Source organism: Nycticebus coucang, chromosome 12 (assembly GCF_027406575.1).
Source record: "Nycticebus coucang isolate mNycCou1 chromosome 12, mNycCou1.pri, whole genome shotgun sequence".
Taxonomy (NCBI): Eukaryota; Metazoa; Chordata; class Mammalia; order Primates; family Lorisidae; genus Nycticebus; species Nycticebus coucang.
In genome coordinates this window covers 887,112-899,250 of record NC_069791.1, presented here as the reverse complement: position 1 = coordinate 899,250, position 12,139 = coordinate 887,112, and the positions used below count along the sequence as shown (strand labels likewise).

The following is a 12,139-nucleotide window of genomic DNA, read 5'->3' as shown; positions in this document are numbered from 1 at the left end:
GTATAATTTTTTTGATGTGTTGTTGAATTCTGTTTGTTAGGATCTTATTGAGTATTTTAGCATCAATATTCATTAGTGATATTGGTCTATAATTTCTTGTTGGGTCTTTCTCTGGTTTGGGGATCAAGGTGATGTTTGCTTCGTAGAATGTGTTGGGTAATATTCCTTCTTTTTGTATATTTTCTATATTTTGGTGTAGTAATATAGGTACTAGTTCTTCTTTAAAGGTTTGGTAGAATTCTGAAGTAAAGCCATCTGGTCCTGGACTTTTCTTTTTAGGGAGATTTTGTATAGTTGATGCTATTTCAGAACTTGATATAGGCCTGTTCAACATTTCCACTTCATTCTGGCTAAGTCTTGGTAGGTGGCGTACTTCCAGGTATTGGTCGATTTCTTTCAGATTTTCATATTTCTGAGAGTAGAGTTTCTTATAGTATTCGTTAAGGATTTTTTGAATTTCTGAGGGGTCTGTTGTTATTTCATTGTTACCATTTCTCATTGATGAAATTAGAGATTTTACTCTTTTTTTCCTGGTTAGGTTGGCCAAAGGTTTATCTATTTTATTGATCTTTTCAAAAAACCAACTTTTGGATATATTAATCTGTTGTATAATTCTTTTTAATTCTGCCCTGATTTTGGTTATTTCTTTTTTTCTGCTGGGTTTGGGGTTGGAGTGTTCTTCCTTCTTCAGTTGCTTGAGAAGTCCCATTAAGTTATTAACTTCCTCTCTTTCTGTTTTCTTGAGGAAGGCTTGCAGTGCTATAAATTTCCCTCTTAGGACTGCCTTTGCAGTATCCCAGAGGTTCTGGTAATTCGTGTCTTGATTGTTGTTTTGTTCCAAAAATTTGGTGATTTCCTTCTTAATCTTGTCTATAACCCATCTATCCTTCAGCATAAGGTTGTTTAGCTTCCACGTTTTTGTATGGGTATGCATGTTCCTGTTGTTATTAAGTTCAATTTTTATTCCATGATGGTCTGAGAAGATGCAAAGAATAATTTCTATTTTTTTAAATTTGCTGAGGTTAGATTTGTGGCCTAGGATGTGGTCGATTTTGGAGTATGTTCCCTGGGCTGATGAGAAGAATGTGTATTCAGTTTTGTTGGGATGGAATGTTCTATAGATGTCTGTTAAGTCCAGATTTTGAATGGTTAAGTTTAAATCTAAAATTTCTTTTTCTTTGCTTAGCTTCTTTTTGTGGAGGATCTATCCAGCACTCCTAAAGGGCTGTTAAAATATCCAACTACTATGGAATTGGAGGAAATGGAGTTGGTCATGTCTGTTAGAGTTTCTCTTATAAATTGAGGTGCATTCCTGTTGGGTGCATAAATATTAATCATTGAAATCTCATCATATTGAGTATTACCTTTAACAAATATGAAGTGTCCATCCTTATCCTTCCCTATTTCAGTTGGTTTGAAGCCTATTGTGTCTGCAAATAGGATTGCAATGCCTGCTTTTTTCTGCTTTCCATTTGCCTGGAGTATAGATGACCATCCCTTCACCTTGAGTCTATATTTGTCTTTTAATGTAAGATGTGATTCTTGTATGCAGCAGATATCTGGCTTGAGTTTTTGTATCCAGTCAGCCAAAGTGTGCCTCTTTAGAGGAGAATTTAAACCATTCACATTAATTGAGAATACTGACAAGCCTTTCGAGAGTCTGGTGGACATTTTTAATCCTTTTGCGACTGTGGAAGTTCGAATTTGATCAAAATTTTCTGGGTGGGTTTACTTTTGTGGTGGAGGATTATGCTGGTCTTTATGGAGGATAGGTCTGAGAATATCCTGGAGAGCTGGTTTAGTTATGGCAAATTTCTTCAACATGTGAATGTCATTTAAGTATTTAATTTCTCCGTCATAAATGAAACTCAGTTTAGCTGAGTACAGGATCCTGGGTTGAAAGTTATTTTGTTTTAGGAGATTAAAACTCGATGACCATCCTCTTCTAGCTTGAAAGGTTTCAGCAGAGAGATCTGCAGTTACTCTAATATTCTTGCCCTTGTAGGTGATAGTTTTCTTTCATCTGGCTGCTTTCAGAATTTTCTCCTTCATATTAACTTTAGTGAAATTGATGATGATGTGTCTGGGGGATGTCTTATTTGGGTTGAGTCGTGCTGGAGTTCTGAAACTATCCGCTATCTGAATTTCAGAATCTCTTGGCATGTCTGGAAAGTTCTCCTTCATAATCTCATGGAGAAGAGACTCTGTGCCTTGTGAAGCCACCTCGTCTCTTGCAGGGATCCCTATAAGATGAATATTGGTTTTCTTCAAATTATTACAGAGCTCTCTGAGAGAGTGATCTGTTTTTGCCCTCCATGTCTCTTCTTTTTTGAGAGTTTGGGAGCATTTGAAAGCTTTGTCTTCAATGTTAGAAATCCTTTCTTCTGCTTGCTCCATTCTGTTACTAGGGATTCTACTGTGTTTCTCAGATCTTTGAGGGCTGCAACTTCTTTTCTCAGTGTGTCAAAATCTTTGGTCATTTGGTGTTTGAATTCATTGAATTCTTGAGATATCTTTTGGGTTTCTGCTTGGAATTCTAATTTGCTATTATTTGTTATCCAGATTCTGAATTCGATTTCTGACATCTCAGCTATTTGTTTGTGCATGGGATCTTGTGCTGTGTCTGCCCCATTGATCCTTGGGGGAGTTGATCTACTCTGATTATTCATATTGCCAGAGTTTTTCTGTTGATTTTGCCTCCCGATTATTTTTCACCGTTGCCTCTGGCCATCCTCAGAGTTGGGGAGGTGTCTCTCCAAGATTAGACCCCAGCGGGATCACTCTATTGTTGCTGGATCTTTGTAGGGAGTGACCCTGTGTCGTTCCTCTGGGGCTGCCCCATGCTGGGAGTTCTGGTTGTGGAAGCAGCTGCAGGTGTGACACACCTGGATCCAGCAACAGGGCGGGAGGTGGTGCACATGGTTCTGGTAATGCCTGGAACCCAGTGACTTTGGCACAGAGTGCCCAAGGCTCCAGCAGTCTCTGGCCAGAAGAAGGGCTCTGTGCAGAGGCAGGGAGGGCTCCAGAGGGCACGTGGCTACTGGAGTCCCTGGCCAGATGAGCGGGCCAGTGTGGATGCAAGGAGGGTACAGGAGGGAGGACGCAGTGTTGTGTGGCTCCCTCTGTTCCTGGTCAGGGCATGCGGAGGCGTGGGTTGCAGGTCACGGCGCAGCTCTTATGGAAGTCTGGGTGGTGCCAAGTCCAGGAGTTTGAGGTTGCTATGAGATGTGACGCCACGGCCCTCTACCCAGGGCAACAGCCCAAGGCTCCAGTGTGTCAAAACTGGTCTCACTCTGCCCCTGAGGGTTAAGGCTGTAAGGCAGCTCAGTCCCTGCCTTTAGGCTGCTCAGTCACTGGGTTACTAGTTCCCACCCGATCCTTGCTCTGCGACCCTGAGGGTGGAGCTTGCCAGGGCAGTTCTCTCACAATGGCTCCCTGTGGCTCACAGCCCAACACTATTAGCTCCGTCCGGCTCAGCAGCTCAGTCTGGGGCCCTAGACAATGCCCAAAGTTCTCCGCACTCCTGCTCAAGCTCTCCCCAAGGCAGTTAAACTGAGTGCCAAGTCTAAAAACACCTAAACAGTTCACAGGTAAGGTCTTTCCGGTTTGCAGTCTCACTGCTGCTTGTACTTATGGCTGCCGGCGGGATTAGGTCGATTGAACACACACAACCACTTGCCAGTTTTCCACTGTTTTTGTCCTTTTCTTGGGGTCCAGAAGTCCCTTGCTGACTCCCTGTATCCTCAAAGGGATGATTATAGGCAGATCCCACCAGCCTGAGATGCCTGGAGTCTTATCTCCCTAGGTTCACCGTCCCCAGTTGCAGGGAACCGTTATTCGGCTGCCATCTTGCTCCTGATTCCTTTTCTGAATGTATTTATGTTCATTTATTCTTTACGAGGTTTTTGTTTCTAGTCCTTATCATAAACATTATTGTTATTAAATTTTAAGCCTTTTTAATTTTTGTGAAGGCAAAAAAAAGGAAACCTAATCAACAAATGTATATGTAAAAAAAAAAAAGTGGTTAATACTGTTCTTTCTCTCTCTCAACAATGATGACAATGTTGGTCCTGGTCTGAACGTTTTCCCTCCACCCTTCGCCAGCACCTAACAGCTGCAGGTGTGTCTCCATCATTATGGACATGACGTTTGCTACAGGAAACTAATACAGGGACAAACGCCTCCTGAGACACAGAGCTGTGAGCTTACTGGGGAGGTCATGTGGTTTAAGACGGGAGCTCAAGGTGCTTGTCCTTTAGGGATTCATATTGGCAAGGAAGAGAGAGGACTCTGGGGACTGATGGATTCCTTCCAAGTCGCTGAAAGTCACATCTGCTATGAAGCGATTACGTCATCACCACTGCAAGGCAGCAGTAGTTTCAACAGCATGATGTCACGGTAAGAATCTCACCACCACCGTCTTTCTAGGTGGGAAGATAGGCAGGTGGACAGGACACTTCTGAAGTGTCTCCCCTGCGTCTCCAGGTGGCCACCCTGAGAGCCCTTGTGATGCGCCTGTACCAGCAGGAATTGCCCTACGTCTGCAGTGAAGGAAGCTGAGCCCAGAATAAATCACTTGACTGAGGCTGCGCGCAGTAAGGGCGGGTCTGCAGGCAAACATTTTTTCTGTCCCCACAGCCCACAGTCTTTCAGTTTTCACATTCTAATACATTTACTTAATGCCTGTCGTTTTGCTATGAAGTTTCTAATTCATCAATGGCTGTGCCAGAGTCCTGCACTCTATTTATTCTATCTCGGATGGTGACACAGAAAGACAAAGCTTTACCTGTCGGCAGGCCCTCCGGGACGGACACACGTTATCACAACTGGGCGAGATTTGTTTCTGTCATCGTGAGCTCCCCCTGGCAAAGAAGAGGAAGATGGCTCAAAAACGCATTCACCCCTGCCATTAAAAACCAATCACTTACAAAATGGCAGCTCAGAAATGCCATGGTGATGGGTGGGGCACAAGTGAGTGTTTCCTTGAGGTACATACTAAATAACCTGAAAGGTCTTACTCATTTTACATGGACTATGTTTTTGAAGTCACCATTTCTCCCCCTTTCAATAAATATATGGCTGTAACAAGGGAATACGTCAGACACTCAGCAACTGGCAGGGCAAGTGATCATCTGATCACAACAAGCCAAGTAGGGCCCCTGGGCTGAGCACAGTGTAGGTGCGTGCGCAGGCACTGAGCCAAGATGAGGCACCTGGGTCTACAGCCAGACCTAAGGGAAGCAAAGCAAAAGTAAGAGGAAAAAACTGAGTATTAAAAAAAGAAAACAAGAAAAGTCAAGTGACCAAAGTAGTGTTCATTAAAACTGGGGTGTTCAAACAACTAAGGCAAATTTGGCAGATTGGGTTGGGCCAGTTGTAATACTTACATGGGGATATTGCTTTTTTGTAAAAAAAAAATGTTTTCTCCCCAAGATTTCTTAGAAACAAACACTTCAAGATGGAAGGTAATTTATTATAAATTCTTTTTAATTCACTTTCATGCACTTCCTTCATCTGTGCTCTCTCCGCCCCTACTGAACCCACCAGTCTGCAGATTTGGGGCTGATTACACCACATTTGGGCACCTAGGGGTCTTAGAAAGTCTGTTCTAGTGTCTAACTGACACCTGTCTTCCTTTAGCTCAACCCCTGGTCTTTACTCTGTCACTTAGAGCAGCAAAACAAAAGTCTGTGCTCTCTTCGAACAAAAAAGTTTTTCTGAAAGTTGAAAACAGATTATACACCTGCCAAATCTCATTTTCCTAAGGCTGAACATTCCCACTTTCCTGAACTGTTATTCTTCTTGTGACCTGATTTCCTTGTACGGCACTGCAGTTCAAGAAGTTGAGGCCAGGGAGGTTTGTACTGGATTCAGACAGACCGACAGGGAGCGGAAGGTAACTGTGATGGGCCCTTGGGAGCAAAGCTTGGCGGCCAGTGAGCTAGTTTAGAAAGTCTGCACAGGCAGAAAGCCTCAGAGCCTAACAGTGCATTAGAATGAGGTCACGTTGCTTAATCACAGTCACTTAAGATAACATGGCACCTGCTGGCCTGCAGAGAGAGCCTGATCAACTCACCTCCCCATAGTCCATCCTGGCTGCCCATCCAGGGGCCTCTAGTTGCTGGTGTCTGATAAATATGAAAACTACTGTCAACTATTCCTTTCTTTGTGTTTGCCTGCTACAGTAGACTGATCTTTTCCAAACCGGGCACAGGTACAGAGCTCAATTTAAAGAATCTAGCCTAAGAAAAAAATTAAAGGCATTTGCCATCCGGATGGGGGCAAACACTTTCTCTGTGGTCACGTCTAATACCTGTGACCTTCAATCTGGCTGACGGGTGAGAGTCCCATGTCAGTATTTCACTCTTTGATTCGGTTTGATGGTTTCTTTAAAAGTTCCTCTTTACTTAAAATCAGAAATCCCCCACTTTCCCAGAAAAAAATTAAAAATGAAAACTGAGACAATGAGTCACACCGAATGCTGACCCCGTCTGTGTGAATGCTATTCAGTGTCTCCTCTTTTACAGGTGATTATGAGAAGGCAGGTCGGCTCCCCTAACGGGACATTCATTTAGAAAAAAATGGGAGCTAAGAAAGCAAGAAAGCTGTCTGTAAGTTTGACGTGTAGGTCCAAATATAAACACGTGACAGTGAGTGCAGGTTAAAGTGCAGACAGATCCACATGTCCTGATAGGTGGCATTTATCGTTATTTGTAATGAACCAAGTTCTTGTGGTACTCACTGAGGTTCTAGGAGTTGGGAGTGACATGGAGAGACAGAGACCCCTCAGGGACAGTGATGTTTGCAGTCCTGGCCACACAGTGGCATTAATGGACATGCATTTTGGAAATATCAGTGCCAGAACCCCAGTGCAGACTGAACCCGAACATTGGGCAGCATCTGCTGGTAGTTTCACAGTGGAGAGTGACTAGATAGAGAAGGCTTCCTTGTTCAAAATGGGAAGCGACTTAGTGGCAGAGAGCTTTTCCTAGTAGCCCAACCCATCTCCTTTGGCTCAGCAGCAAGAAATTAAGTCCAATTTAACCCTCTAAGACTTAGGCCAGACATGGTTTTTCACTGGATGCAAGGTTCCAAAGGAAAGTCAGGGTCTTAGAACCTATGACTTTATGGCATTAGGAATATAATGCTATTCATTAGCTAAAAGCTAATTATAATCAAAGTTCCACTGTAACACGTTAAGAAAAAATTTTCCAGTATAAAATTAATAGGATCTATCTGCAATGATTCCCCCTCCCTGGGCTCCTGGTGAGCTCCAGTGACTCCCCTTCTCCCTGGGCTCCTGGTGAGCTCTAGCGTCTCCCCTTCTCCCTGGAGTCCTGGTGAGCTCCAGCCACTCCCCTTCTCCCTGGGGTCCTGGTGAGCTCCAGTGACTCCCCTTCTCCCTGGGGTCCTGGTGAGCTCCAGCCACTCCCCTTCCCCCTGGGGTCCTGGTGAGCTCCAGCGACTCCCCTTCTCCCTGGGGTCCTGGTGAGCTCCAGCCACTCCCCTTCCCCCTGGGGTCCTGGTGAGCTCCAGCGACTCCCCTTCTCCCTGGGGTCCTGGTGAGCTCCAGCCACTCCCCTTCCCCCTGGGGTCCTGGTGAGCTCCAGCGACTCCCCTTCTCCCTGGGGTCCTGGTGAGCTCCAGCCACTCCCCTTCCCCCTGGGGTCCTGGTGAGCTCCAGCGACTCCCCTTCTCCCTGGAGTCCTGGTGAGCTCCAGCGTCTCCCCTTCTCCCTGGGGTCCTGGTGAGCTCCAGCCACTCCCCTTCTCCCTGGGGTCCTGGTGAGCTCCAGCCACTCCCCTTCTCCCTGGGGTCCTGGTGAGCTCCAGCGACTCCCCCTCTCCCTGGGCTCCTGGTGAGCTCCAGCGACTCCCCCTCTCCCTGGGCTCCTGGTGAGCTCTAGTGTCTCCCCTTCTCCCTGGGCTCCTGGTGAGCTCCAGCGACTCCCCTTCTCCCTGGGCTCCTGGTGAGCTCTAGTGTCTCCCCTTCTCCCTGGGCTCCTGGTGAGCTCCAGCGACTCCCCCTCTCCCTGGGCTCCTGGTGAGCTCCAGCGACTCCCCCTCTCCCTGGGCTCCTGGTGAGCTCCAGCGACTCCCCCTCTCCCTGGGCTCCTGGTGAGCTCCAGCGACTCCCCTTCTCCCTGGGGTCCTGGTGAGCTCCAGCGACTCCCCTTCTCCCTGGGCTCCTTGTGAGCTCCACCCGTCTAAGCTGAGCTGAATCTCATCTACACCAACTGTCTTTTCTCCCACGCTGCTTTTTATCCACAAAAGTTTCTCATTCTGATTAACCAGTGATTTTTTAGAGGATGTGTAGTGGCCACCTTTTGAGAAGAAAAACCCTCCAATTGGCATTCAAACTGTTCTAAAAATACAAATCCTTTATTTGATTCTCATTAAGAAATAATGCAAAATTTCATAAACTTTATGTTCCACCAACCTATTATGGAAGTTATATAAAGCCTCCAAAAATGTGGTACTGCTAAACTAAAATTGATTCATTATTACTAAGATTTTAAAGTCAGTATCATTCTGAGTCTGATGTCCACAGAAGTCTAGGCACATTCACCTGGTCACTGTTCTATTCACTCACTGAGTGCCTCCCACACAGCAGGTGGTGTTCCAGCCTCTTCGTGTGAATCTCCTGGGCAGGCACAGATGTGTGGAGTGCCTACGCAGGGAGGGCATTTTGTCAACATTACTTCATTAGTTGTCTTGAGGCGCTTGTGAATTTCAATTGCTTCTATTCTTTTTATTTCTTAGTGATAAGTTACTACTGGTTTAGCTCTTTCATTAGCAATTTGATTTGTTATTGATGACCCATGGAGTAACTAGTGATGACATCAGCAACAGCAATATTTCTTGTGGCAGCTTTTTCCTTTTAGGTAAGAGTCACAGCTTTTTAATGGTAGGCTCAGATGCCTCTTTCTTACCTGTGTTACAAAAACAGATCTGCATGTAACACCCATCCTTCTGCCTAAAGTTACTTATATAGTAACGTTTCATTATATTCATCTAGTTATTTTAAAGAGAAATTTGGGAATAATTAAGGTCAATGATTTTGGAGTCTGTTGCTCTACCTAAAAATAGGCCTTGGTTAGAAAAATGTAATTGCCACTAGTCTGAACCCCTCCGTAAGTTCCTAGTTTCCAGCCTGTCTACTCACATGAGTACCCCATCAGTTTACATCTTATATCCAGTGGAATGTAATTCCCTATAGATGGAGGCTTGTCTTCTGATTCCATAAAACTTGTCCTACATGTTGACATGTGCTTAATAAATACTTGAGTGATCGATTTGGCAAAGGGTTGGCCCAGAATAAGCCTCATGCTTAACCTCAGTCACTTAACAAAGTCTGTACAAGTGAACACATCACTTGCGTGCTTCAGTGTATGCATGTTTATGAAGATGCTTAATTTTAACTGATTTTAATACTTTTGATAGAATTTTGACTCTGATGAAGTACAAAATGCTACAGGTTAAACAATTTAAAAAATATAAAAAGTTAAAAAGTTCCTGATGCTTAAATAGCTTCCCACAGTAGCTCATTGTCACACTAGGAATTTGAGAGAGCTGTTAATGTAGGCATAGCCTTTAAGGGATGAAATGGTTAATAAAAAAAAGACAATAAAAGCTAGAACTACACTGTAGAATCAATGGTTTTATAGGGAAGTTGGGGTCACCTGAAATCCCGATCAGCAGCGCCGTCCTGGGATGTGACGGATTGGGCTTAATGCACAGAGGTGCCCAGGAGGTTAGATTTTCTTTCAATCAATTTTTAGAGAGCTACAGTAATAAAATGTAGTTTAGGAGAAATTAACTTAAACGAAGTTGCTTAATCCTAGTGTTTTAAATCAAATCAAGCCACGCTTATCACCATTTCTGATTCGGTCAGTACAGGAAAGAGTAAAAGGTGGCATTAGACGTGTTCAACAGTGACGACTTGCAGGATGGCTGCAAACGGACCAGGTCACACACAGGGGCTCCTTGCTCTGAGTTAACCAACTAAAAAGAAAGCTGCGCTATCTGGATTCCCTTTCGAGTCTTAATCCTTTATTTACTTATAGAAGAGCAGGTGCGAATGTTAAAAGGTGACTTCACACAATGGAAATGTCGGTTATTTTGTGAGTGACTTTCTAGCTTACTCCCAATATTACACTCCCCAAATTTCCAAAGGGATCTGATGGTTCCTATTTTCCAGCCACAACCTACCTCGTATTACAAAACCAAAAGTGTTGCCTTCTTTGTGTAGCGTGACTTCCACTGTTCGGAAAATGACACTTGATCCTTGAACAGCTGAATATAGGAGAGAAAAAGGGAAATAAACGTTTTAATTAATAATGATATTTCTAAATGTCTCAATGTTGCATGAAATACACAGATCCCTGTTGTAAACAATTTTTGTTTTGAGTAATAAGGAAGAAATACTTTCCTTTTAAATAAAGTACTAGAAAAAATGATTGTAATGGCCTGCAAATACCATAAGCTAGTCATCTGCATAAGTGACTCAGAGGCCCAAGTACAGCCCAAATCACAACTGGTTCCTTTTCTTCTGTGAAGCCACTTTCTAGATAGAGGGTGATATTTATATTATTTAAACTCTACCTAGAGAGAGAGAGACAATATTTATATGATAAATATGATTGCTTTCCCTTTGTAAAATGCAAAAACTATGCTTTCTGTGGAAGTTATAAAATAATTTCTATATTTATTTTTATTTTTGCAGCTGGCATAGGAATAAAAAGTATTGTTACAAGATTGCAAGTAATAATTAGGCTGTTACTAATAGATGTTCTGATATATAAATAGCTGTTAAACAAAGATTGATTTATATTTCCTTGCTACATGAGTATTTTTCAATCTCACGGCACACTTGAACCTATAGTTAAACTTCTACAGCATATTTACGTTGATTAAAAAAGGAGTAAAAGAAAGAATATATTTACTGTGCTTTGAACTTCTTTAGAAAATAATTTAATTAATGATCTTAATTAATAGCTGCGCCACGTCCTGCTCGTGATCTTTGTGTCCCGGGTTCCTGCCCTGCGCTTTGCTGGTTCGTGCTCTTTGCCCAACTGCTGCTCTTATTTTATTGCACGAAATTGCACGGCCAGGCCGCAGTCTCCAGGCACATTACACACAGGCATGAGGGTCTGACTCGTATGAAGATATAGTCTCTAACAGATTCTGTAAGACTGCTTTTGAGAGGCTGGTGAGCAGTTCTGATTGCATAGTGCGCTATTTCTGCATTAGAAACACAAAATTTCTATAAATTAGTATTTTATCATTATGAGTATAGGAATGTTCTTAATCATGGAGACAGAAAAACTTTGTCAGGTATAGAAGTAGATGGTTTCAGACCCGGATTTTGAATTTGACAGTGGTATCTAATTATCTGACACCCCGTTCATACATTGTTATTATCAATACATCTTGAAGGGTTTATAAATAAAACTATCAACAAGGAATACTTAGGCAGCATTCAAAGGCACCTTTAAAAAACTTTTCTTGCCACTTACAGAAATAGCAAGGATTTCCAACTAGACATTAATTACGATTTTAAAAAATGTTTATTCATTACTATTTTGAGACAGAGTCTCACTCTGTCACCCTGGCTGGAGTGCCGTGATACCATCACAGCTCATAGCAACCTCCATCCTCCTGCCTCAACCTCCCAAGTATCTGGGAGTTCAGGTGCCTGCCACTGTGCCTGGCTAATTTTTCCATTTTTAGTAGAGATGGGGGTCTCACTCTTGCTAAGGTTGGTCTTGAACTCCTGTTCTCAAGTGATCTTCTGGCCTCAGCCAGATTACAGACATGAGCTACTGTGCCTAGCCACAATTATTTTTAATCATCAGAAATTCAGAACCCTCAAAGGATGGATAGACTTGATTACAGAAAGTACACATTTAAATTCATAAAACTGCCCACTATCCAGGTGGGGCATAAAGTGTAATAAGAATTTGGATCTGCCGAAAAACAACATAACCCTACAGCTGAACAAATGTTTTGGTATACTGCTGATTTAATTAAATGTCATATTCTTGCTATCTGGGGAATTTCAGCTTATTCTAACCAACAAGGAACAGTACAAATAAACAGCTGAAAATGTTGAGGTACAGTTTTAATTAAATGAAAAA

General features: G+C 43.1%; 1 protein-coding gene across 9 annotated transcripts in view; it reads right to left on the bottom strand.

Moving 5' to 3' along the window:
• GRIP1 (glutamate receptor interacting protein 1) overlaps positions 1-12,139 on the bottom strand; it is a 687,322-nt gene that overhangs the window by 140,945 nt on the left and 534,238 nt on the right. For all 9 annotated transcript variants that reach the window (XM_053554787.1, XM_053554785.1, XM_053554786.1 and 6 more), the window contains 2 exons: positions 10,212-10,295; positions 4,787-4,862 (listed from right to left, as the gene is read on the bottom strand). In XM_053554787.1, coding sequence (XP_053410762.1) covers positions 4,787-4,862; positions 10,212-10,295 — 160 coding nt within the window. The remainder of the gene's footprint in view (positions 1-4,786; positions 4,863-10,211; positions 10,296-12,139) is intronic.